The sequence below is a fragment of the Hippocampus bargibanti genome, linkage group LG09 (genome assembly GCF_051943395.1).
Source record: "Hippocampus bargibanti isolate YZ-2025 linkage group LG09, ASM5194339v1, whole genome shotgun sequence".
Lineage (NCBI taxonomy): Eukaryota > Metazoa > Chordata > Actinopteri > Syngnathiformes > Syngnathidae > Hippocampus > Hippocampus bargibanti.
Genome location: NC_142742.1, coordinates 4,558,525 through 4,583,417, shown reverse-complemented (window position 1 = coordinate 4,583,417; position 24,893 = coordinate 4,558,525). Strand labels below are relative to the sequence as shown.

The 24,893-nt window shown below is 41.0% G+C and overlaps 1 protein-coding gene across 3 annotated transcripts in view; it reads right to left on the bottom strand.

The window, feature by feature from the left end:
- Window positions 1-6,067: 6,067 nt before the first annotated feature.
- Window positions 6,068-24,893, bottom strand: part of fermt2 (FERM domain containing kindlin 2) — a 46,901-nt gene continuing 28,075 nt past the window's right edge. Inside the window, exons 4-17 of one of the 3 annotated variants that reach the window (XM_089004160.1) lie at window positions 24,529-24,657; window positions 22,921-22,953; window positions 20,334-20,559; window positions 20,144-20,246; window positions 19,120-19,227; window positions 17,394-17,528; window positions 17,172-17,221; window positions 16,156-16,280; window positions 15,940-16,046; window positions 15,056-15,274; window positions 12,213-12,233; window positions 10,600-10,724; window positions 9,506-9,647; window positions 6,068-8,615 (exon numbers count right to left, since the gene is read on the bottom strand). In XM_089004160.1, coding sequence (XP_088860286.1) covers window positions 8,442-8,615; window positions 9,506-9,647; window positions 10,600-10,724; window positions 12,213-12,233; window positions 15,056-15,274; window positions 15,940-16,046; window positions 16,156-16,280; window positions 17,172-17,221; window positions 17,394-17,528; window positions 19,120-19,227; window positions 20,144-20,246; window positions 20,334-20,559; window positions 22,921-22,953; window positions 24,529-24,657 — 1,697 coding nt within the window. In that variant the 3' untranslated portion in view covers window positions 6,068-8,441. The remainder of the gene's footprint in view (window positions 8,616-9,505; window positions 9,648-10,599; window positions 10,725-12,212; window positions 12,234-15,055; window positions 15,275-15,939; window positions 16,047-16,155; window positions 16,281-17,171; window positions 17,222-17,393; window positions 17,529-19,119; window positions 19,228-20,143; window positions 20,247-20,333; window positions 20,560-22,920; window positions 22,954-24,528; window positions 24,658-24,893) is intronic. The other 2 variants (XM_089004162.1, XM_089004161.1) reach the window with 2 other exon arrangements.

The window sequence follows — 24,893 nt, the reverse complement described above, 5'->3', positions numbered from 1 at the left end:
AAATTTGAAGAGATGTTCGTAAGTCGAGGTCCCACTGTATCTCGATAGTTTTTAAACTGTATATTTAAATAGTGGCTAGGGCTTAATCAGTTCACTTCTCAGGATTCAGTTCAGCCATAAAATGGTGTGGTGGAGAGATGTTGTCCTGTAGATAAGATAAATTATTTTGGAACGGACATATCTGCTATTCAGTTAAGCCATTAGTACAGAGAAGAAGAACGAAATGCGTTTGAAACCTTTTTTAATATATTTTTAAAGATCCCATTTCAAAGAGAACTCTAAAAATCCACTGATTGATAGCAAAGTAATGGAACTCTTTCAAAAAGCATAAAGGACAAAGAAAAACTCCTCAAGGTTGTGATAAAAATCAAAGCTTGAGGGGTACTTTTGCCACCAAGTACTGTATTACCCTACCGAAAAAGATTTCTTAAAAAAAAAAAAACAATTATGAGCATGTACAATGCTCAGGAGGCTCATAAAACCAGGCCAAAAAAATAATTGGATACACCTTGTAGTAGACCCCCGTTGGATCGTTTCAGCTGCCATCGAGCTCGCTACATTATGAAGGATAACCATAGCCCCGCCCCATTGTATCCTTTCTGCTACCTTGTGGTCCTTGCTACAGGGTGCATTTGTGTGTTATTTATCTCTATGGGGTTTGACTGCTCATATAGCATGAATTGCACATGATACAGAGTTGTGAGACCATGTTCAGCGGCTATAAAATCATTCCGTTCCACCGTTCCGAGCCGATAATGGCGCCAAATATCATATTTTACGATTGAATTACCCACTCGCAGGCTCAAACCTCCAATAACTCCGACACGGTAGCTTGCCCTTGCCCTCCCCAATCGTCCAGCCCATCCGCCACAGAAGGTTTCGTTCGGCTTCGGCGAATTCCTGACTGCTCCATGAACACTTTCCAGGGAAGTGTCCATTCTGTGTTTATGACAGTCCTTAGCTGGCAGCTGCTTTTGTTTCTGCAGCCATTCAAGCGCAACCGTATGATAACACGGCAAGGCCGTGCAGCTGTGAGAGCGTCTACAAGTGTGTGTGTGTACTTTATGTTTGTGTCTGTCTCGCGCTTTGCTTGGCCAATACTGTAGTGAGTCACCCGAGGCAATCCCGTGCTAAGTTACGGAATCCTTTGCTGAGTGTTTTGGTTTGGTGAAGTAGTTTTTAACATGGAAGCTGAGAGCTTCCATATTTAAAAACAAGACCTTTTTTTCCTCTCAAAGTTTAACATAAAATACACTGTAGGTGTTCCACTTGGATCTGTATTAGGTCCCCTGATATTTGTGTTTTCTTGGTTGAAAGTGTCACCGCAATCACATAATCTAATGTTATGACTATGTACATGTGTGTGAGATATATATATATATATATATATATATATATATATATATATATATATATATATATATATATATATATATATATATATATAAAGCCATCAACGACCATCACAAAGGTACATAAAACGACTTTATTATACAATGCAGTGTATTTCTTTCATTACAATACAATAGCACATTTATACCTTATTACATAGAATAAGGTATATTGTTTGCAGTTTTCAGAATCAGAATCAGAATCCCTTTATTCGTCCCGCAATGGGGAAATTTGCAGTCCACAGCAGCAATTGAAGAGGGATGGGGTTGGGGTGGGAGTGAAAGGATAGAAAACAAGATATTCTAAGCATAACAAAATAAAAATGTCAATGTGTAAAAATGTATACTGTGCAAATGTAGATGTGCAAAAACCGTTCTATAAACAAGACTGTACTGTTTTAAGGTTTATTTGAAAATATATAATAATATATATTTTATGTAATATTTTATATTTTATTATATATATTTTATATATAATATATTTTATGGAGACATGGGAACGGATTATTTTCATTTTAATGGTTTCCTATGGGAAATTATTTTTTGGGATACACACTTTTCCCCTTACACATTCTGTCTGGGAACCAATTAAGTGCGTAAGCCAAGGTCCCACTGTTCAGTGTATTTTTTAAATGAGTAATTAAAAGCTGGATCTTTTTAGTGAGCTGAGCCAAAAGAGCCGGAATTCCCATCACTATTTGAGACCATCCACTTTGATTTCAACAAGCTCGGTTAATGTGGATGGGGATTGCGGGTTGCGAGGGAGGTCCGTAGGGAAGGACAACAACAAGACGGTTGTGGAAAAAAAGCAGAAGTGAAACATCTCCGACATGAGTACGCCTGTTCCGAGTTATGAGTCACGTTTTCCTCGTGGGGTATACCACAAAAATGGCGGTGGGGGTGGGTGGGGGGGTGAGGGTTGCTACAAGTGACTTGGAGAATTCAGACAGTTTCAGGGAAAAAAACCCAAAAAAGATGACGAACTCTTTGATGGAAGACGTCTGACGCTACGCAGAGTCCAAGTGCGCTAGCAGGACGAATAATAATAATAATAATAATAATAATAATATTTTCATTTCTAAGCGCCTTACAAAACTCTCAAGGTCACTTTACAGCCACAGGATCGTTTTTTTCTGCAGGTGAGAAGCGGCAGCCACACGGGCCAGCGTTCACTCAACCCGGAAGTCACTCAAATAGATAGAAAGTGAGCCAGTTAGCTAACAGATAGCCAGCTGGACAGTTAGCTAACTATGTAGATGGCATATAGCTAATAAATAGCCAACTATATAGCTAGCTGGCTGGACAGTTAGCTAACTAGCTAGATAGCTATATAGCTAATAAATAACCAGCTACATAGCTAGCTAGCTAGCTAGACAGATAGCCAATAGATAGCAGATAGCCAGCTCGACAGCTAGCTAACTAGCTAGACAGCCATATAGCTAATAGTCAGCTACATGTGCTAATGGATAGCATATAACGGCAGTTTTGTAACAGATGAGCTGAAAGATGGACACTGATTGCTGCTTTTCAATGGAGCTTACCCGCATTTCGTTCTTGGCGCCTGAACCTCATGGATTCTTCCATGTGAGCTGGCTATCTAGCTTGCTATCTATTAGCTATTGGTCTATCTAGCTATGTATTAACTAGATAAAGAGCTAGCTTTCTATCTATTTGAGTTACTTCCGGATTGAGTGAACGCTGCCGCGTGTGGCTGTCGCTGCTCACCCACAGAAAAAAAAACATCCTCTGACTGTAAAGTGACCTCGAGAGTTTTGAAAGGTGCTTAGAAATGAAATGTATGATGATGATGATGATGATGTGTGCAGTTCCATTTTTTGCACAAGAACATACGACGAAGCGTTGCTATCGGAGACCTACCCGGCACGCCGTTTCACTTGGCTAGCATCTCAGACCCACGCCGCCCTACGCTCCTCCTCCTCCCAAAATTCTGGAATACATAAACATCCTCTCAGCCACATGGAGACAGGCCTGAGCTGCGTGTGGCCTGGGTCGGCGAGGCGGGATCCCCGGGTCCCCCTGGTGAGCAGGGTAAAAATGGAACTTCCTTGGAGGACTAAAAATTGGAAAGAATCCATACTTACATCATCTGCCGATTATCAGAGGTCGGTCGCGGGGTCAGCAGCTTTAGGAGAGAAGCTCAAATTTCCTTCTCCCCAGTCACTTCTTCCGGCTCTTCCAGGTGGATCCCAAGGCGTTCCCAGGCCAGATGGCGACATTTAAAGCTATCCATAACCTTGCCCCCTCCCCCCATACCTATCTCACCTTCAAATTTCTATTCCCTCTCGTTCCCTCTCCTCCACCTCTGTGTGCCCATCTCGGCACAATGGGGGACAGAGCTTTCAGCTGCTCTGTGCCCAAACTCTGGAACTCACTTCCTTCCAAACATTCGTAACATCGATTCTCTTCCCACCTTCAAATCCCATCTGAAAACACACCTATAAAATATATAATAATATTATATATAAAATATTAAATATTACATAAAATATATATCATATTATATATTTTCAAATAAGCCTTAAAACCTAACTTAAAACTACAAACAATATACCTTATTCTATGTATAACAAATAATATAAATAATATTGTATTGTATTGTAATGAAAGAAATACACTGCATTGTATAATAAAGTCGTTTTATGTACCTTTGTGATGGTCGTTGATGGCTTTATATATATATATATATATATATATATATCTCACACACATGTACATAGTCATAACATTAGATTATGTGATTGCGGTGACACTTTCAACCAAGAAAACACAAATATTTAAAATGGCATTTTCTGTGTAGCTCTATCTCTTGTTTCCATTTATAATTGTATTTTATTTATTGTATTCTATTTATAATTGTATTTTATTTATTATTGTATGTATCTATGCTTGTCTGTGACTGTAAAGTGCCATTGAGAGATTTAAAAGGCACTTGAAATAAAATGTATTATCATTATTATTATTATTTTTGGGGAAATAGCCGTTTTCCCCAATGTCACTTTCGGTTATTTTTTGGGGAGGAAATTATTATTTTCAGAAAATAATTGACCAGAAAGAACATTATCATCATCATTGGTCGTCATTTATGTCCAAAAGATTCCATTTTGTAATGCTGTTTACGGATGACATCAGGCCGGATACATTATATTTAAAGGCTTTGTGTTTATCCCACAAGACACAAAATGAGAACATTGTGACACACAATTGACAATTTTTGCCGTTAGCGTCTTGGCCCCCGTGTGGTGTTTTGTCGTTTGCCATGGAAACATGAAACTTTAGTTTTGATGTGGCTCTCAAGTGGTTTCGCTGACTTTGATGAATGAGATCAGTGTCTGGCTCGGATAGATGGAGATAAAGTGCTAAAATTTGGTGTTAAATGATCAGGGTGGTGTGTTTTTTTTTTTTTTTTCTAAGCTGGTTGAAACTAACTATTGGCTGGGACATTTTTTCCACCCTAGAATGCGATTATGACTAAAAACTGACGAACTCGGATGCAGAAAAATGAGTATTTGCTAGTTTATATTGGATTATCAGGGCAGTGTTTGGGGTGTTTTCTATTTGGGGAGCGGGGAAAGTAAAGATAACAGATACAAAGCGTAATACTTCCCTCTGGTGGACAGACATGATTATTGCAAGCGTGGTGTGTTATGTTTCAAAATGGTTAAATTCAGTAAATACAGTAAAGTCTCGTTATATCGATATTCAAGGGAGTCCGAAAAAATATCAATATAACCGGGACTATCGATATATCCGACCCTGTTTGCATGTAATTTTCTCCGTGCGTGCATAGAAATAGTATCGATATAACCGGGACTATCGATATATCCGATATCGATATAACGAGACTTTACTGTATCTATCTCTTACGAGTTAGCTTGCTAGTTATCTAGCTAGCTACCATTATGTGGTGAGATTTTCAACAAACTGTGCCTTTTTCCCCTATTGCTGATAAACTTGAAATGTATTCAATATTGCTGGGTGTTATACTTGAAAGTATTTTTTTTCTTGCTATCTAGCTGCTAGCTATCTAACTTGTTATCTACTTGCTATCTGTATGCTGGCTATCTATGATCTTTATAGCTATCTGTTTGGCTAGCTAACTACCTACCTAGCTCTAGATTAGCTATATAGCTAGCTAGCTATTAGCTATCTATTATCTAGCTAGCTAGCTTTCTATCTGTTTGAGTTACTCCCTGGTTGAGCGAACGCTGGTGCGTGTGGCTGCCGCTGCTCACTCGCCGCAAAACTAATCTATTGATTGTAAAGTGACCTTGAGAGTTTTGAAAGGCGCTTAGAAATTAAATGTACTGTATTATTATTAACGTATCTATCTTGCTAGTTAGCGCATTACATTTCTAGCTAGCTACCTTTCTATCTATTTATATATTGTTAGAATTAAATTATTGTTGTTCAGTTATATGGTAGATAGTAAAAAACAGGTAAATTGTAACCTTATAAGAAATTTATTTTAAAAAAAGAATATAGCCTGAAAATGTAATTCATTGCATGAAAAATATGTAACAATTTATAGGTTAAATGTTCTTATTTTTGGAATATATTCATTTTTTTTGCAGTTGTAATTTTTAGAAACAAGTCATTAACACAATTCCTCAAAAATATCATGAATTAACCAAAATAAGCCTGAAAAAGGTGAGGCGTTAAATAAAAATTACTTTTATTTTTTTAAAATAAATGCTTTTTTTTTACAGTCAGAAAAAAAAGGAAACAACAGGACATGCACTGTCGCTTCCTGACACGAGAACGGCAAACAAAACAAAAAGAAACAATAAAATATATATAATATATATATATGAAGTGAATTCCTTCATATTCCATTCAACACTTTTCGGACGACAACAAAAAAGCTGCAAAAGTAGTGTTGGGTAAAATATGTATTTCCGTGAATTTAGGATATTTTCAGCTTAACGTGACGACAGTCATCATTATTAAGAACGCGGACACACAAAAAAAAACATTTATCCTCTCACAGCAGAGAGAGAAAAAAAACTGTACAATTCTATAAAAGCTGTGTTTTTACATTAGTTACATAACAAATAATAATACTTCATTTTTGCTTGCATAATTGATTGTGGGCCTTTTGCTGGTGTGTTCTCATACAATTCATAATAGGACGAGGAATAATACTGTGGATGTGAGAGACACAGAGGTAACTTCAATGGCTGTTGTGTGAGAGCGTTTAGATTACAACAACAATAACAACAAAAAGCTCATATTAATATTTCATCATTTTCATTTTAAAAGTGGCCTAAAACCCACTGCCATAATGCTTCATGGCTGTTTTAAAGAGTAACAATTGCCCAAATTCAACGTGTCATGGACACAAGACGGGTGGGTTTTAGGACCTGGGGGAGAGGCGATGGGAAGCCATTTGAGTATTTACTCCCTATCTTACAAGTACACCAAATTGTCCATAAACTATTTATCTTTTTGTCCTTTTTAGACAATTCCGTGCACGAGTGGAGTGCCTAAAAACTGTCAACTATTTTTTTCCCGACTATTGTATGACATCATTGTGCACCAGGAGAGCAACTACCATAGCGCAAGGGTGTCAGTCATTTTTTTGCCGCGGGACGTATTGTCGGGCGCACAACAAATTAACTCATTCACTGCCAGACGATGTGTACAAATGTGTCCAACTCCAGTGCCAGGGTTTTTGTCATTTTCGCTCAAATTGTAGGACCCACAGAATATTGAATGCAGCGTTAGAAACATTAGACTATCTACTTTCATCAGAAAAAAAAAGAATTAATTCCTAAATGGTACAAGTCTGTAGTTATCTGACCTTGAAATGGGGGCAGATGTACAAAATACAATACATACACTGATTTATATAGTGCTTTAACAGCTGGACAAAAGGAAAATGCTGCCCCCTTGTGGAACGGAAAAAAAAACATTGGCAGAGGTCTGATCAGCGCTTTATCAGCACTCCGCCCCCTCCAAAAAAAAAAACTAACAAATTTGGGAACAGCGATCCACGTCGCACTTTACAATTCCCAAATAAATTCGGGAATGGCAGCAAATGAGATAATGAATAACTAGTTTTCAAATTAAAAATAACAGTTTTTATAGTTTACGTGGGACAATTTGAAAATTTGGTTCAGACATTAGCAAGCATCATGTAATTTTCACAAGTTTCATTTGCATTTGCGGGCCCTATAAAATGATGTGGTGGGCCAGATTTGGCCCCCGAGCCTTAACTTTGACACCTGTGCTATAGAGAGTCAAACTGTCCACTAGGTTAATGCATGCTACTAGTCCACCCTAGTTTTAAATTAGTCCGCCTATATTCTACGCGTACGCTCAAATGTCTTACTAATGTCATCAAAGACATGTTACAAACTAGTTTCCTCATGAACCCAACTAGCAAAATCCAACTAGTAGTCTTTCTTGACGAGTAAATTAGTTGTCATTGATCATTCTACTTTGTCGGTTTACCAGTGCGCCACGTTGTCCGACTCATGACAAAAAGACATATCGGCTTGTGTCACGCAACTAGTAACCTCCTAGCACCAAAATGTCAACTAGTAGCTTTGTCTCGTGAGTACCACGTCGTTTATGCTACTCCCCTTTGATTTTCAGCGCACTAGTCGGAAATGGAATAAATAGTCACGCACATACCCGAGGAACCTCCTGGATCCGACTTGTAGCACCAAAGTTTCGTTTCCCTCGCTATTAAGTTCTTGTTCCGCCGCGATGCCAGGGTTGTACTCGTAGCGTGCAGAAATGTCATACAACGGTGGGGAAAAAAAAAATATATTACCAGTAAGAGACAGTTGTTCTACAAGTGGGCTGAACTGGCGTGCTAAAACGGGATATAGCGGACATTGAATAAATACTAGCATGTGTATTAATTTGATATTCATCTCAAGGTCCATGTACTAGTACGCTCTTTGTCCTCTTTAGCAGACGACACAAATTCAACGAGTTAGCACGTCATGTATTCCACTAGCGGGAACGAAGAGCGTGGTAGTCCATGGAGCGTTCAGTGGCCCCGATAGGCGGGACGGGTGGTCAGACCCACCCGCTGGTTAGCTTGTAGAACATGTCGTCATCCAAGGTTTCGTTCTGGTCTTTGGCTCGCGTGGACAGGAAGATGTAACCGCCGATGAACTCATGGACCACTTTACAGTCGACCTCAGCGCAGATGAATGACAGGCTGGGTTCGTCGGCGAACTCCACTGTCACCTGACAAAAATGTGGACAAGATGGCAGAGACACACGGAGTCAATATGATAGTTCTGTCAAATGATTCACTGCCAGATGATGTGCAAAAATGTGTCCACTGCAGTGCCAGGGTTTTTGTCATTTTCACTCAAATTGCAAGACCAGCAGAAGATTGAGTTTTAGGACTACATAAACATGCAATACAGCGTTAGAAACCTGAGACTCCTGAGAGTTAATTCCTAAGTTGTATGGATCTGGAGATATTTGAGCTTGAAATGGGGGCAGATGTACAAAATACAATACATACATAGCGTATTGATTTATATAGCGCTTTAACATCAGCTGATGCCGTAAAAAAAAGTGCTAAAATGGACAAAAGGCAAATGCTGCCCCCCAAGACAGTTAAGGTTAAAATGACACCTTATTGTTAACTCATTCACTGCCTGATGATGTGCAAAAATGTGTCCACTCCAGTGCCAGGGTTTTTCTCATTTTCAATCAAATTGCAGGACCCACGAAATGCTGAGTTATAGGATTACATAAGCATTCAATGCAGCGTAAGAAACTTTAGACTCTCTTCTTTCATCAGAAAAAAAGTTAAATCCTAAGTTATATGGGTCTGGAGTTATCTGAACTTGAAATGGGGGCAGCTATACAAAATGCAATTCAATACATACGGATTTATATAGCGCTGAAGCTGTAACATGGACAAAAGGCAAATGTTGCCCCTTCATGGGGAAAAAAAAAAAAAAACATTTCCAGAGGTCTGACGAGCGCTTTATCGGCACCCGTGAAAGAAAAAAAAAAAAAAAAACGAAACTGGTACAAATTCAGGAATGGCGTTCCACGTCACACTTTTCAATTCGGGGAAGGCAACGAATGAGTTGCCCCCTAACCCCCCCGTCACTTACCATCTTGATCTCCCAGTTGACATTCCACTGCTTCATGTTGCTAAAGCGCCATGTCTTGATGGCATCTCCGGTGCCGGCATCCATGCGGATCAGACGGTTGTAGGTGATGCCGATCAGTTCGTCCCGCTTCCCACCCTGGAACCTGATGACAGTCATGTGTTAGCAAAACCTTATACAGTAAAGTCTCGTTATATCGATATCGGATATATCGATAGTCCCGGTTATATCGATACTATTTCTATGCACGCACGGAGAAAATTACATGCAAACAGGGTCGGATATATCGATAGTCCCGGTTATATCGATATTTTTTCGGATTCCCTTGAATATCGATATAACGAGACTTTACTGTATATGGAAAATACACCATTCATTGGGGGGTGCGCCTCATACTCCGGTGCACCTTATACACTGAAAAATATTGTATATTATATTTGTAAAACGTTTTTCATTCATTGAACATGTGCCTTACAGTCCATTGCGCGTTATACAGTATATGGAAAAAGTTTGAAAATACACTATTCATTGGGGGGTGCACCTCATACTCCGGTGCACCTTATACACTGAAAAATATGGTATATTATATTTGTAAAACGTTTTTCATTCATTGAACATGCACCTTGTAGTCCAGTGCGCCTGATATATGTAAAACGTTTGAAAATACACCATTCATTGGGGGGGTGCGCCTCATACTCCGGTGCACCTTATAAAATATGGTATATTATATTTGTAAAACTTTTTTCATTCATTGAAAATGTACCTTACCGTCCGGTGCGCCTTATATATGGAAAAAATTAGAAAATACACCATTCATTGTACAGTGCTGCCTTATACTCTGGTGCGCCTTATATACCAGATAATACGGGTAGGTCTTTTTGTTGGTTGATATGAAATCTGAGAGCAAGATAAGACCGGGCTAGAAAATATCAATATAATAAATAAAAATAATTAATTAAATAATCAATCATTACTGATATAATCGATTAAGTAATTAATCAATCAATTAATTGATCAGTTGATTAAAAATAAGATTGATACATGGGCAAATGCCTTTTTTTTAACGGCACTATATGCCTCATCAGGGCTAATCGTACTTGGCCAGGAAGTGAGTGATTCCAAATTCGGGCAACGACTGCCACGCCTGGATGAAGCGCATCTTAGCCTCGATTAGACTCATTTGGGCCACGTTCTGGTGAGCTTCGAGGATGCGGGCTGAGATCTGAAAAACACACAGGGAGTAAACACATGACTTGTTTTGATGAGTAATTGACAAGATCATCACAAAGAGAAATCAAGCTGGGCAAAAAAAAAAAAGGAGCTGAAGGAAAAATATCCAACCCGTGCAACACTGCATGCAAGAACCCATTCACCCGTGTTTGTACACCACCTTCCAAGGTCACTCTTGGGTTATTATTAACTCATTCACTGCCAGACGATGTGTAAAAATGTGTCCACTCCAGTGCCAGGGTTTCTGTCATTGTCACTCAAATTGCAGGACCCACAGAATATTGAGTTTTAGGACTACATAAACATTCAATTCAGCGTAAGAAACTTTAGACTCTCTTCTTTAATCAAAAATTGAGTTAATTCCTAAGTTATATGGGTCTGGAGTTATCTGAACTTGAAATGGGGGTAGCTATACAAAATACAATCAATACGTACTGATTTATATAGCGCTGAAGCTGTAACATGGTCAAAAGGCAAATGCTGCCCCTTCGTGGAAGGGGAAAAACATTGCCGGAGGTCTGACTAGCGCTTTATCGGCAGCCCCGCAAGAAAAATATCATATGGGTCTGGAGTTATATGAGCTGTACAAAATACAATACAATACATACACATTGATTTATATAGCGCTTTAACAACAGCTGAAGCTGTAACAAAGCGTTAACATGGACAAAAGGCAAATGCTGCCCCCTCATGGAAGGGAAAAACATTGCCAGAGGTCTGACCTGTGCTTTATCGCCAACGCAAGAAACACCAAAACCCAGGAATGGCGCTCCACGTCATAATTTCAATTACCAAATAATTTCGGGAATGGCAGTGAATGAGTTAAGATTTCAAAAAAAAGTTTTAGAATACAAATTCTGGTTTTAAGACAGGGTTAGAATGTCAAACTAGGTTACAGTTTAGAGTTATGGTTTGAAGTCAGGGTTATGGTCATAAACCCCGGATATGGTCTCAAATACTGGGTTTTCCACTCTTTGTTGCGTTGAAGTCAAGTAAGTAAGCGTCAAGTACAATCCCGCTTTCACCCGGTTCTGTGGAAAATGCAATTTTGCAGGATCTCCGTGAGAAATCATCTTCTGTGCCTTTGAGCTGAAGCTAAAAAGAAGACGACATTTCATCCGTGGACGGACGACAAACGGGCACTTTCGAGCCGGTCCGCAGTGGAAAGTTGAGATCCAGATGTTGATGAGCTTTTACAGTACATCGCTCTGGTATGAAGCGGTCAGATAAAAGCCCAATCGATGTGGATGGACGACAACAGTGTGTGGAATTAATCAATTCGGAAGAGGATGTCGTGCATTAAAAATGTGTCGATCGGTCCTTAATGAGTTGCGTGTTAAAAAGGTTAGATGCTACATATGGCACGCTAGCCGCTATTTGACACTAAGATGTAGTTATGTGAGAGGAGGCTACTTGCTACAAGTGGTCAGTTTTTTTTTTCCAAACATGCAACCTCAAGGGACACTCGGGATGAACTTACCAAATCCCTGATTAAGCTTTGCTGGAGAGGGAGGAGAGAAAGGGTGAGAAATGAGGGTGAGAAAGGAGAAAGAAGAAGAAAAAAAAAAAAACGATTGGACGCAGGAGGTCAAGTTAGGTGGGTAGGAAAGAAAAGAACAGCGATTTGGAGAGATGTCATCCCGGAGTTGTTTGTATCTTGGTCAAATGTAATTTTATTTTGTGAAAGATCAAAACATCGTGTTATGGGATGAATTCCTTCACAAATTTCAGACACTTGTGTTTTTTTTTTTAAACTCATTCACTGCCATTCCCGAATTTATTCTGGAATTGAAAAGCATGTCGTGGAGTGCCATTGCCAAATTTTGGTTTTTCTTGCTGGAGGGGGTTCCGATAAAGCACGAGTCAGACCTCTGTCAATGTTTTTTCCCTTCCACAGGTGGGGCAGCATTTGCCATTTGCACTGCCGCCCCCATTTCAAGCTCAGATAACTCCAGACCCAGATAACTTAGGAATTAAGTCTTTCTTTTCTGATGAAAGAAGATAGTCTATGGTTTTTTTTTACGCTGAATTGAATGTTTATGATGTCCTAAAACTGTGAATCCTGGAATTCGTGTGACAGTGACAACAACCCTGGCACTGGATTGGACACATTTTTTTTGCACATCGTCTGGCAGTGGATGAGTTAATAGTTTGAATTTCCAATTGTTTTTGTTATTAATTCAAATAATTGCATTGAATTGAGTAAATATAGATGTGAATAAACTATGATTTTTTTGCAGTTTTTTTAGATTTAACTGCACAACAACATCTATCTATCTATCCATCCATATCAAAAACCTCATGTGCTGAAGGAAAAAAAAGGCAGAATATTTTAAAAATTGGCATAAAAAATAACAATTTCAGTACATGTTAAACCATTTCAGATTACAATTTAAAAATAAGTCTTTAGACCACATGATTTGGTCTAAAACCAAAAATTGCTGCTATTAAGATTATTCATTTAATAATGACATATATAACATACAATTTGCATGTTGGCCGCCATCTTAGACAGGTCTAAATTATACGAATCAGAGTGCACTTAAATTTCTTTTCTTTCCTCTTCCTTTCATGACTTTGCTGCTGTGTTACTTCCGGGTAGAGTGAACGGCTGGCGCGAATTGCTGCCGCAGGTCACCCGCACAAAAAAAAATAATGTGATTGTAAAGTATCCTTGAGAGTTTTGAAAGGCACTTATATATTAAATGTATTATTATCATTATTATTATTATTAAAATAATTGTTAGAATGGATCATTTTGGATTGGAATTGTTTTTTGATGCTGCAATTCCTTATATAACCACAAGAGGGAAATGGAGAGTAAGCGTCACACAGAACGTCTGCTGGCCATTTTTTTTTTTTTTTTCTAACCACACACACCCAGGAAGTTGATTGTTGTGGTGGTGGTCTTGTTTACTCTTCTCCGAACATGTTTGTTAAATGGACAGGGGGGGGGGGGGGGGGGGGTGTGTGTGTGTCTTCTTGTGTCCACTGGGACTTTGTGCTAACAGGAAGTCCTCTTTTAAGAGGAATGGAGGGGGTGGGGGGGGGGTTGCTTTTCCCAGGCAGTTTTCACTCACATAACTCCTATTTCCAGGTGCTTCGATGACTATTAGCTGTGCTGTTCGCTAAAAAAAGAATCACATGACTCATTGGGATTTTACTGTCATCATTTTTTTTACTCAAACCACACGGAGTACCTCGGCTATGGAGACCACGTCATCCCACTGCAAACACATTGATGGCAGTCGTATACTCAGCTGTTGACAATGCGCACACAAGCAGCTGAGGCTGACTTGCAAATCCGCAATTCATCCTGGCTTACACGTGACATGAAAACCAAGTTAACTCATTCACTGCCAGACGATGTGTAAAAATGTGTCCAACTCCAGTGTCAGGGTTATTGTCATGTTTTGCTCAATTTGCAGGACCCAAGAGAATATTGAGTTTTAGGACCAGATAATAATAATAAATTTGATTTATAAGCATTGTATTCAGCCTAAGAAATATTAGATTCTCGTCTTTCATGAGAAAAAAAAGTTATTTCCCAAGTTATATGGGTGTGGAGTTATCTGAGCTTAAAATGGGAGCAGCTGTACAAAATACAATACAATACAATACAAACATATTGATTTAATATAGCACTTTAACAATAGCTGAAGCTGTAGCAAAGCGCTAACATGGACAAAAGGCAAATGCTGCCATCTTGTGGGAGGGAAAAACATTGCCAGAGGTTTGACCAGCACTTTATCAGCACCACCGCAAGGAAAAAATAAAACCGGAAAAATTCCGGAATGGCGTTCCACGTCACAATTTTCAATTCCCGAATAAATTTGGGAATGGCAGAGAACGAGTTAAAATATTTTGATTTTACAGGTTATCTGTACTGCCGTATTTATTTCTCGGGGCGACCATATTCGGAAAAAAAAAATACGTGTACTTTTTCTCATCTTCCGTTGTCAAAATAAGGTCCATATTTTTTGGAACCTTGGCAAATGACGGCAATGTGTGAGGTTCGGCGACGCTCAAGTCTTTCGAATGCGTTGGTCTAGCGTTGTATCGGTTTCTCATGTAGGAGAGGAGGGGAGGGTAGAGCATTCCAGAGAAAGACAAGGCCGATGCCAGGAGGCGCCCATCTGGGAAGCATCAGACGCCACTCTGTCCCGACCGACCCACTCCCCCTCGGCAGAGTCATCAACAAGTCAACAAAGCTCCCACTAAACACTCACATAGCCGCTACGCTAACCATCTGGTGTCTCACTGAGCGCATGTTGCTGACTTGTCGACACTCATGAGTTACTCTACATTTTTTTCTGATCTCACCTGCTTGTTCTTGTACTTTTTCAGGTAGCGCGGTGACACCAGGCACTCGGGGTTGATGTCGGTGGTGATGGGCTCGATGAATTGGGGGTCGGGGTTCATGTGCTGCATCTTGAGAAAGGAAAGAATGTTCTGCACCTCCAAGTTGTACGAACTGTCCGCCATGGTTTTGCCTTTGGATGCCAGGCGGCAGGCGGCCATCCAGTGGGCGTACTGTTTCTCCTACAAAGAAATAAATAAAGTACACTTAAACGAATGTTGGGAGGAAGTGAGTTCCAGAGTATGGGGGCAGAGCAGCTGAAAGCTATGTCCCCCATCGTGCTGAGACGGGCATGGGGGGCGGGCACACAGAGGTGGAGGTAGGAAGAGGATGTGAGATTTGAAGAAGGTCAGATAGGTATACAGAAAGATTTGGGAAAAAAAACATCCTAGCATTGGTCCTGAAGAGTATGATTTTAAAGCAAGCAGAAGGATGGTTTGAAAGGTTAGTGTGCCCTGTGATTGGTGAGCAAGTGGTCCAGGATGTCCCTCAGTCTCCTACCCAAAGACAGCTGGGATAGGTGCCAATATGCCCCGTGACAGAGGGAGAGCTGTTTTTATGTTCCAATGTTAATGTTACAATCGGTGAAAATGACCTGCTCTAGTATTATGTGTTTATCCAATTTATGCTGTAAAATAGTTAAAACGTGCTTTAAAAAGTTGTTTTCCAGACTTGGATTGAATTAAAATGTTTTGCATTGATTGTACTGGAAAGTGCTGTTTTGGTTTTCAAACAAATGAGTTTTCGAACAGGTTTCTGGAACGGATTATTGTCAGAAACAGAGATATTGAACCCAAATGTGCAAAAAAATGAAGCGTAACAAAGACAGTAACGTCGGCGGGCTTACTGTGTCGCATCGTAGCCAGATCTCGTTCATGCCTTCAGCGACGGGAATTAGAAGCTTGATATTGAACTTCTGACCTGATATGTTGACATCTGGGGTCACCTCGCAACCTATAGCGACAGCGTTCAAATGGTCGATGTGGGTATAGCTGGGCAAACATGCATTAAAAAAAATGCATTTTGTTTTATTTAATCTTTTTTTTTTTCCATGCGTGTGCACCTCTGAGGTTCATCTGGTGAGCGGGCATCCCGTGTGCCTCCTCTTTACTCTTGTAACAGGAAATTGTAATGTCTTTGAATGTGCACCAGTACTGCTTGTAGCCCTTCAGCGTCAGCTTCTTGGGTCTGGAAAACACATCGTATACAGAAAATGTTTTTTTTTTTCAATCAATTCCTATCATTTTATGATAAGATCCACCAGCTTGTCAATAAAAAGCATGAAGCCAAAGATTTAAAGGACAACCGACACCTGGGGACAAGTTGCGGCCATTATTTGTAAAATCACTTCAAATGACTTCTACTGAGCGCATTTTACAAAGATCCACCGCATATAGCTATATTTCATGTTTTAAGACTCGCGCTGAATATTCAGGAAGTCTTGTTTTTGAGTTGATGACGATGCCCTAAGTGACGTCACGGAGGGAACGCCCATGACCGAGAAAGCGACACACAATGCATTCTGGGTACTTTTTGTCATCTGAAAACACCGTGTTGATCATGAAATTAGAAGGAAAACTACATAAATAACGCAATGGTGAAACGTTGTGTGTCGCACCAAAATGCGGTAACGCATAGAGAAGGTGTAAGTTTACACAAATTCCCAGCGGACAAATCAGCCATTTCCAACGGAGCTTGTGCGCCATCTTGTGCATTTTCTGGGCGCTATATTGGAGTCCAGACTGGTGTTTTTCATTTGACTAAAAATATCAGTCTGCGTGTTTTGGGTATTTACTGTTTTTTGGGAAACAAAAAAAATGGTGTCGGTTGTCCTTTAAGTCATTATTCTTTCAAAGAACTTCAAACCTGAACCTGAACTTCAAAAGGTAAACAAAAAAGGCCTTTGGCAAAAGAAGCCGATGTGGATCTGAAACAGGCCTGCGTGTTCGCAGGCTTGTTATTTAAGGCCGTTTCCTGTTTCCTGCTTTTTGGATGAATACACCGTCCGGCACTCCAGATTTGATACCGTTTTCTGAATGAGCAAACCGTGATTGTGATATCAGCCGGTGGCGGACTTACTTGAAGACTTTGACATAGTCTGCTAGCTCAGGAATAGATGTGATGTCACCCTGTGAGGAAAACAGACCCAAAAAAAAAGATAAATGCAAGCATCATTGTTAGCCAAAGCTGATAAAATAAATCTATGCAGTCAGTCATTCCCTTCTAAGGTCACAGGATTAATTTAACTTTTGACGCATGTCCCCAGAAAATATTCATGGACTTTTTTTTTCATGGATTTACCAGGGCATTTGATGTCTTGCCACCCTCCAGCGTGATCTCCAGGTCGGAAAGGGCAGCGTCCACCTCGTCCACTTCCTTCTCGCTGTTGTTCATATGATTGTCCGACGACATGATTGACAGTTTGTTGATGTGGTACTGGCGAGGGGGTGGGGGGTAGAGAAAGGACGGCGGTAAATACGCGTTGCACCCTATGACTGGATTTTTGTTTGTTTGTTTGTTGCTACGAGTGCACTCGTGAGGCACGTCACTTGGATCATAAAATTTACATACTGTAACTCATTCACTGGTCAGTCAAAGCGCTGGTCAGACTTATGGCAATATTTTCCCTTCCACGAGGGGGCAGCATTTCGATTTTGTCCATGTTAGCGCTTTGTTACAGCTTCAGCTGTTGTTAAATCGCCATAAAAATGAATGTGTATGTACCATATAGCATTTTGTACAGCAGCCCCCCATTTCAAATTTAGATAACTCCAGACCCATATAACTTAGGAATGAACTATTTTTTTTCTGATGAAAGAAGAGAGTCTAAAGTTTCTTACACTGCATTCATTGCATGTTTATATAGGCCTAAAACTCAATATTCTGTGGGTCCTGGAATTTGAGAGAAAATGACAACAACCCTGCCACTGGAGTGTACACATTTTTGCACGTCGTCTGGCAGTGAATGAGTTAAAATCTAAATTGTGTCATTCGGTTGTTCTGCTGAGGTGCCATAAGTCATGAAATCACCTCATTTGAAGATAGATTTTTTTTTTATATAATAAGAAAAACTTGATTCGTCTAACGATGAAAGAAATCCAATTTATAGGAGCACAGTTATGAATGGAAGAAAGTAGAAAACACAGTCCCACTTTGATATACACACGCGCACACACACACACGCGCACACGCAAAATGACAACACAATTGAGCAAATGCGTAGCTGAGGTTGCAAATGACGAAATGAAGATAAAGACCCATACCAATTGTTTAAAAAAACGGTTGACAAAATGGAGGTAAGGTAGACGGCATAGAGCCCAGAGGCCCTGAGGTGGTCGGGAGGACACAATGAAAAAGGATAGGTCACAATGTTAACCAGGACAACACTAAACACAAGTTGTTGACAAACACTATTTCTAATACAGATCCTCTGCTGTTATTTGAAGGAACAGCTGTCCAACCGTCAAAGCAAACCAGACACCATCTCATCGTTCAGGTTAGCCAATGTGGGACAAAGGGCGCAAATGTGACTCATCACTCCTCTGCGGCTGCCTTTTAAACAATTTGCGAGGCCTGGCGAGGTTGATTCTGGTTAGCTGGAAAGTTCAAAATGACGCTTGAGTGTATTTTCTAACACCTGATTATCTCATCCGAATGTGCCGCCAACATAGTGGGAACGGCGGGTTCTTTATTTAGACTCTAGTATCCACCTTCCCCTCTCGTGTAACCTCAGCCAACTCCGTGAGCTCATGCAAGCCTTGATGAAAAATAGTATCAAGCAGCGGGGAGCGTCCAAACACCCCCAAGTTGGATTAGCGTCTCTCCCCAGTGAGGAGTAATGGGAAACCAGTTAATTATAACCGCCCAGATCAAACTCATGAGTGACAACATTGGCCCGCTGGGTACTGATTGGTCCGAGTGGGAGGTCCGGGGGGGTAAAACACAGCATCCTGTTGCTCTATAATTAACACCAAAGGTGAGGACAGGGTGGTGTCCTCAATTTTTTTTCTCCCTCCGAAATATTTACCTGCAGCGCAGCAAACATCATCATTTCCTCTTCCGTGCACTCGATTTCTTCCAGCAGGATGGCCCATTTGGATTGTTCGTAGAGCTGGTTCACCCTGATGGCGTCGTACTGGGGACACAGAAGTTGTTTTTGTGATAAATATCGACACCCAAAGCAGGCTGGAGAGCACTGATGTCAAAAAGCTGACTGGAGAGCACAGTGTGTCAAACTCAAGGCCCGCGGGCCAGATTTGGTCTGTCATGTTGTTTCATTTGGCCCGCAAATGTCAATTTCCATGATCCTTGTTCAAATCTCGACCGGCATTTGTGTAATGAACAAGAAACAGAATTGTCAGCATTGTTCGTAATCAAACGTTGTTAAAGCGCGATATAAATCCATATGCATGTTTTATATTGTAATTTGTATAGCCACCCTCCTTTCAAGCTCATATAACTCCAGACCCATATAACTTAGGAATTAACTCTCTTTCTATTGAAAAAACATTCAGTGGGTCCTGCAATTTCAAGAAAAATGACAAAAACCCTGGGACTGGAGTGGACACATTTTTACACAACGTCTGCCAGTGAATGAGTTAAAATATGGCGAACGACAAATATGAGTTTGACACTCCTGCTCGAGAATGACGGTTCAAAAGGCAGATATGTATTATCCAATAACAATAACAACAACAACAAAAACAACAACAACAATAATAATAAATCAAACTATTATTTCACCAAAATTGGTTCACCACCAAACGCGCGTGTGTCCTTTTTGAAAGGCGCTTGTAAATAAAATTTAACCTTATTACAAAGATGATATCACATAAAACTGTCATGTTCACAAGCATTTAAGGACAAACTTAATGAGCTTAGCTTTTTTTGTAGTTTTTACATCTTAATATTTACAAAGGATGAACTTATGTCCACACATCTATGAATGATTGACTGATTTTAAAGGTTTGACCAACACACGGGAACAAATTGTGTTGTCTGATTGCAGTCTTTCGAACAAGCTGTGTTGACTGTGTTTTATGGATAATTACCTTCGGATTGAGGTCAAAGAAACTGTGGTATTTAAACCTGAGCAGCAACACCTCGTTCTCCTTGACGTCCTGTTCCATCAGAGACCTGGATGAGTCCAACCAACTGGACACAGAGACCGGCGTTTATCATTAAAAAAAAAACCAGCAAAATAGCGTAGCAGCAAACAAATTAGGGGTTGGCTTCTCTCACCCCTGGTTGATCTTGGCCTTGTCCAGGAGAGACTGCGGCTTGTAGAGCTTGACTAAGATGTCCGGGGAGGCGATGGGTTGGCTTACGGCGAGGATACCGGGGTTGCCCTCCGATAAGGGGCTGTCGCCAAACCAGGCTGACGTGGGGGACAGCGGGCTGCCGTCTCGCGAGTCATAGGTGGGCGTCATGGTTTTGCTGTACAGACCCGGACTGGAGTAGATGCTTCCTGAAAATCAGCCATTTAGGGGAGGTCGCATGAGAAACTTGGCAAAATAAACGTCTGACAAGCACGATTTGTTTTTTACCCGTAAATTATAATCACAGTCATTCACGATACAGCTAAAGGGCATGTTGACAAATGTGGAAGGTAAACACGTTCACAGTTCTTACCAGATTCACATTTTGCACGTGAAACGGCTTCAAGAATGATATCCCGATGGGATTGAAGCGGATCAGCATGCACACGATGCACGAGAGGATCCGGGTTTACCCAATTTGAGGGAGTACACACAAAAGCTTGAGACCTCCCGAATCACACACACATAATCTGGTATCGTCGTTTTACTCAATAAGTAATCAATCGCTGCGAAGAAAAGAGCGTCGGTGCGTATGTGTCACGGCTTGGAATTGAAGCGGATTTACGTGGGACAGGAGATGTGAGCCAATCTATTTTCGTCAATGGATGCTACAGCTTCGTGTTTGCTTACAACATTTAGCATGTAGCAGACATGCACATTCCACCATGATGTCCGCGATCCACTGGTGAAAAGGAGGCTATGACCCTCTTCTCTTTCATCTAGAACTGCTTCATACAACAAAGAGGGTGCACAAAGTGTCACATTATTTGTTATTTTGTTGTTTTGACTTCAAGACGGCGCCTCGAGAATGGCTGCCTTTACACCAGGTCCTGTATTTTGTTTTTCTACTTCTTCCTTTCCTTTAATCACTATGCTGCTGTGAAATGTAAATTTCTCCACTGCAAGACGAATAAAGGCTAATCCAATCCAATCCATCCATAAAACTCGTAAGATCTATTTGAAATAATATCCGTTTTGGAAAGGCCGATTCAGGTATTTTGCGGCTTTTGTGGGTAAATGGGAAATTGCCAGATGACCTTTAAGTGTGTACCCCCGTTTTGTGAGTAAAAAGGGGCAGGAGTGCACTCCACGACATCACCAACACTCATATTTGTGAGCCCAAGTGTTGCAATACTACCCATGATGTGAATCAAATGTTTCCATCATACTTTAGTACTCCTCCATTGCTGGACCCCCCTCCCCTAAACCCCGTCCCTTTCTGCCATGTAAACAAACACTGTACTGAATTCCCTTCTTCTGCAATCAGGAAGTGGGCTTGCTTTGGGTATGAAACGGAGGTCATGAGAACATAGTGGAAACTTGCAAGGGTTAGGGGTGGGAGGTTGTGATGGAGGTGGGGGCGGGGGGTCAACATCCTCAGCCGAGAAGGGTGTTATTCAGGCACCGCGAGGTGGATTTTCTTTAATGCCCAAGTTCAGCGGGTCACTCCCACCATCAGAGTCTTGAGAGAAATTCAAAAATGAACAGGGGGGGGTTGAAAAACACAACTCCTCCATCCTGTTTACAAACTCGATGATACGCGAGTCAAAATCTCACTTCGAATGCTTACACGCATCAACTTGCAAAGACTCCCACACAGGGGGGGGGGATTTGGAGATAGACCGTTGAGACAAGATGTAAACTTTCTCACTCCTTAAAATGGTGGAATGTCCTCTAAAAATGACTTTTTACAATAAAGAGTTTACAAAGCAAGCACTGATATCCAAAGCAGTATCAACGTACGTCAAGTATGCAGACGCTCCCAACCTTACAAACGAGATACATTCCGAGTGGTCGTTCGTAAGGTGAATTTGATCATAAGTTGCTTCGGTGCTATATTTTGGATGCAATGCATGTTTAAGTCAAACACTGAACGGGGAAGTATGAAACACAGCCGCTCAAATAAATTCACACCTACTGTAGTACGACGACATATATCCTTGTTTATTCAGTAAGCCATTACTGAAGCTTCTGCCAGGTTATTACTGAATTATGTGCCCGCACTCATTACTTTGTGTTATGCATTGCGTCCTCCTGGAGCCTCAACTGGGAAGAGGGATGTTCTGCCGGAAAAAGGCTCGCAATATCTAACTTACAGCATCTCTGTCCTAATATTTTTCGACATCCCTGCAAAAATGTTTGGATGTACAGTTGTTCTGAAATCGAATGTTCGTAAGTCGGGGAGCATCTGTATATTGAATATTCATTGCAAATGTGCCTTTATGGATACATTGAAATGCCAACAACACCTAAAGCATCAATCAGTGACCAACTCATTCAGTGCTTTATTAATTTTTGCACCAACTATTCCCAATTTTACGGAGGCCAAAGCTTCCATATTGTCACTTTCCAGGTTAGCTGACTTCAGACGACAATGACTACGGTAAGCCCTGCGAAGGTTATGGTTGTCATGTGATCACCGCAAGACAGCTTAGGCAAGGGCGGGGGATGAAGGCGTCGATAAGGAAGCAGTGCCGCAGAAACAGCAAAGGACAGAAGAGAAAGCTTACCTTTGACAGGTCCGATGTATATTATCTCAGAGGCTAGAATGAAGACAGAAAGGCGGGGAAAAGAGAGGACAGCGGAGGAAATGTCACTGGGAATATTAAAGAGGGGAGGAAACAGAAGCGAAAGGGAAAACAAAAAAGGTATGAGGAGATAATGGTCATATTTAGAGGCAAGTTTAGCCTCTCGGTACAAACACGGAAGATCCGCCCATTTCCGAGAGACACATTCAAGTGTCAAAACAGGCGATGCGTCCTTGTGACAGTCCCAAATGTCGATCCTACGTTCAGCACAATGTACAGGCATGCCATCTTGGGCCCGTGTGACACGCACTATCTTCAGTTTTAAAATAGATTCATTCTATTGTCTTTAAAATAGTAGTATCTTCAAAGTGTTTCCATATACAGTAAAGTCTCGTTATATCGATATCGGATATATCGATAGTCCCGGTTATATCGATACTATTTCTATGCACGCACTGAGAAAATTACATGCAAACAGGGTCGGATATATCGATAGTCCCGGTTATATCGATATTTTTTCGGACTCCCTTGAATATCGATATAACGAGACTTTACTGTATAAGGCGCACGGGACTATAAGGCGCACCTTAAAAGGATGAAAAAAAGTTTTCCAAATATAATATAAAAATATATAAAGGTTTTCCGAATATAAGGCACACTACATTATAAGGGGGGGTGTCATGGCTGCTGACAGTTGCAAGACCTGTCGTGGCTCAATATTACTTCACATATAGGTGCAGGGTCATTTTGAAGAAAATCCATCTTCTGGATGGGCCTTATACACCGGAAAATACATTAATCGTAGCTGATTTTCCCTCCGCCCCAAAATAATGAAAAATGGAGAAATTGAAAGGAAAATGTCCATGCCAGCTGCGCGCAATCCTACACTCAGTATATTGAAGTAACCACGTCGGAAATGATTGCATCGCCTCCTTCCTGATTGTGATTGCAATCAGGAGACTCTGGCTGACCGGGCCAGGCCCTCACACACGGGACAGAATAACGCAGAGCAATTTGGCTAGCTATAGCATGTGATCTGATGGAGGAGGAGGGGGGGGGGGGGAGTGCAGATTGTGCACATTCTTGTCGTTAAGTGAACCCTTGGCACCATTATATATCTCCATCGAAAGAAAGACACCCTGGAGAAAACGTCATGACGTGGGTTTGTGGGTGTTAACCCCCTTGCCACTACACCCCCCCCCCCCCCCAAAAAAAAAAAAACCTTAAACTGTGTTTTTAACATGTTAATTGCATGATCTTTTTCTATGTGCTTCGGTTTAACAGTGAAAGTTCTTCGGCGCCCATTCGGGTCGTAACTCAGCGCAGGCTAGGCCAAAGTGGGGGGCCTGAGGAGTGGAGGGGGGTGCAGCACAGTCGGCGGGTTAAAATGGCAGCGTGACCAACTATGTGTGGAATCTCAACCATCCTTCCCACCAAAGGGCTGCAGAGGCCACGCAAGGGCTTGTATATTTGGATCAACGCACCTTTGGTGGCGGTCAGACCAAAATTCAAAATGGAGGCTTGGTCAGGGGAAAACAATCTTGTACGTGACACGTTTGAGTTGATGAGAAAATAGCCACAGTGACTGACCTGATCCGGGGGTTAATAACGGACCCTCTAATTCCAGATCATACTCCTCGGCTTCCTCCAACTTTTTCTTCTTCTTTTTAGGGTCGCGCGGTTTGCGCAGTACAGATAACTCCTCTGGGTGACGGATATCTGTGGAGATACAGACAGAGGGTTCAATTTTTCAACCTAAAAGGAAAAAGTCAAGGTTTAAAAAAAGTAATGTGAAGAATTAAATTCAAATTTTGAGAAAAATGTCAGGGAGCCGAGACAAAAATGGACAAAATCAGCGGGAAAAAAAATCATTGGGACTTCCCTACCCACACTCGAGGACATCCACACTGCAAGAACCAAGACAAGGGCTGGAAAATCCTACAGGACCCTTCGCA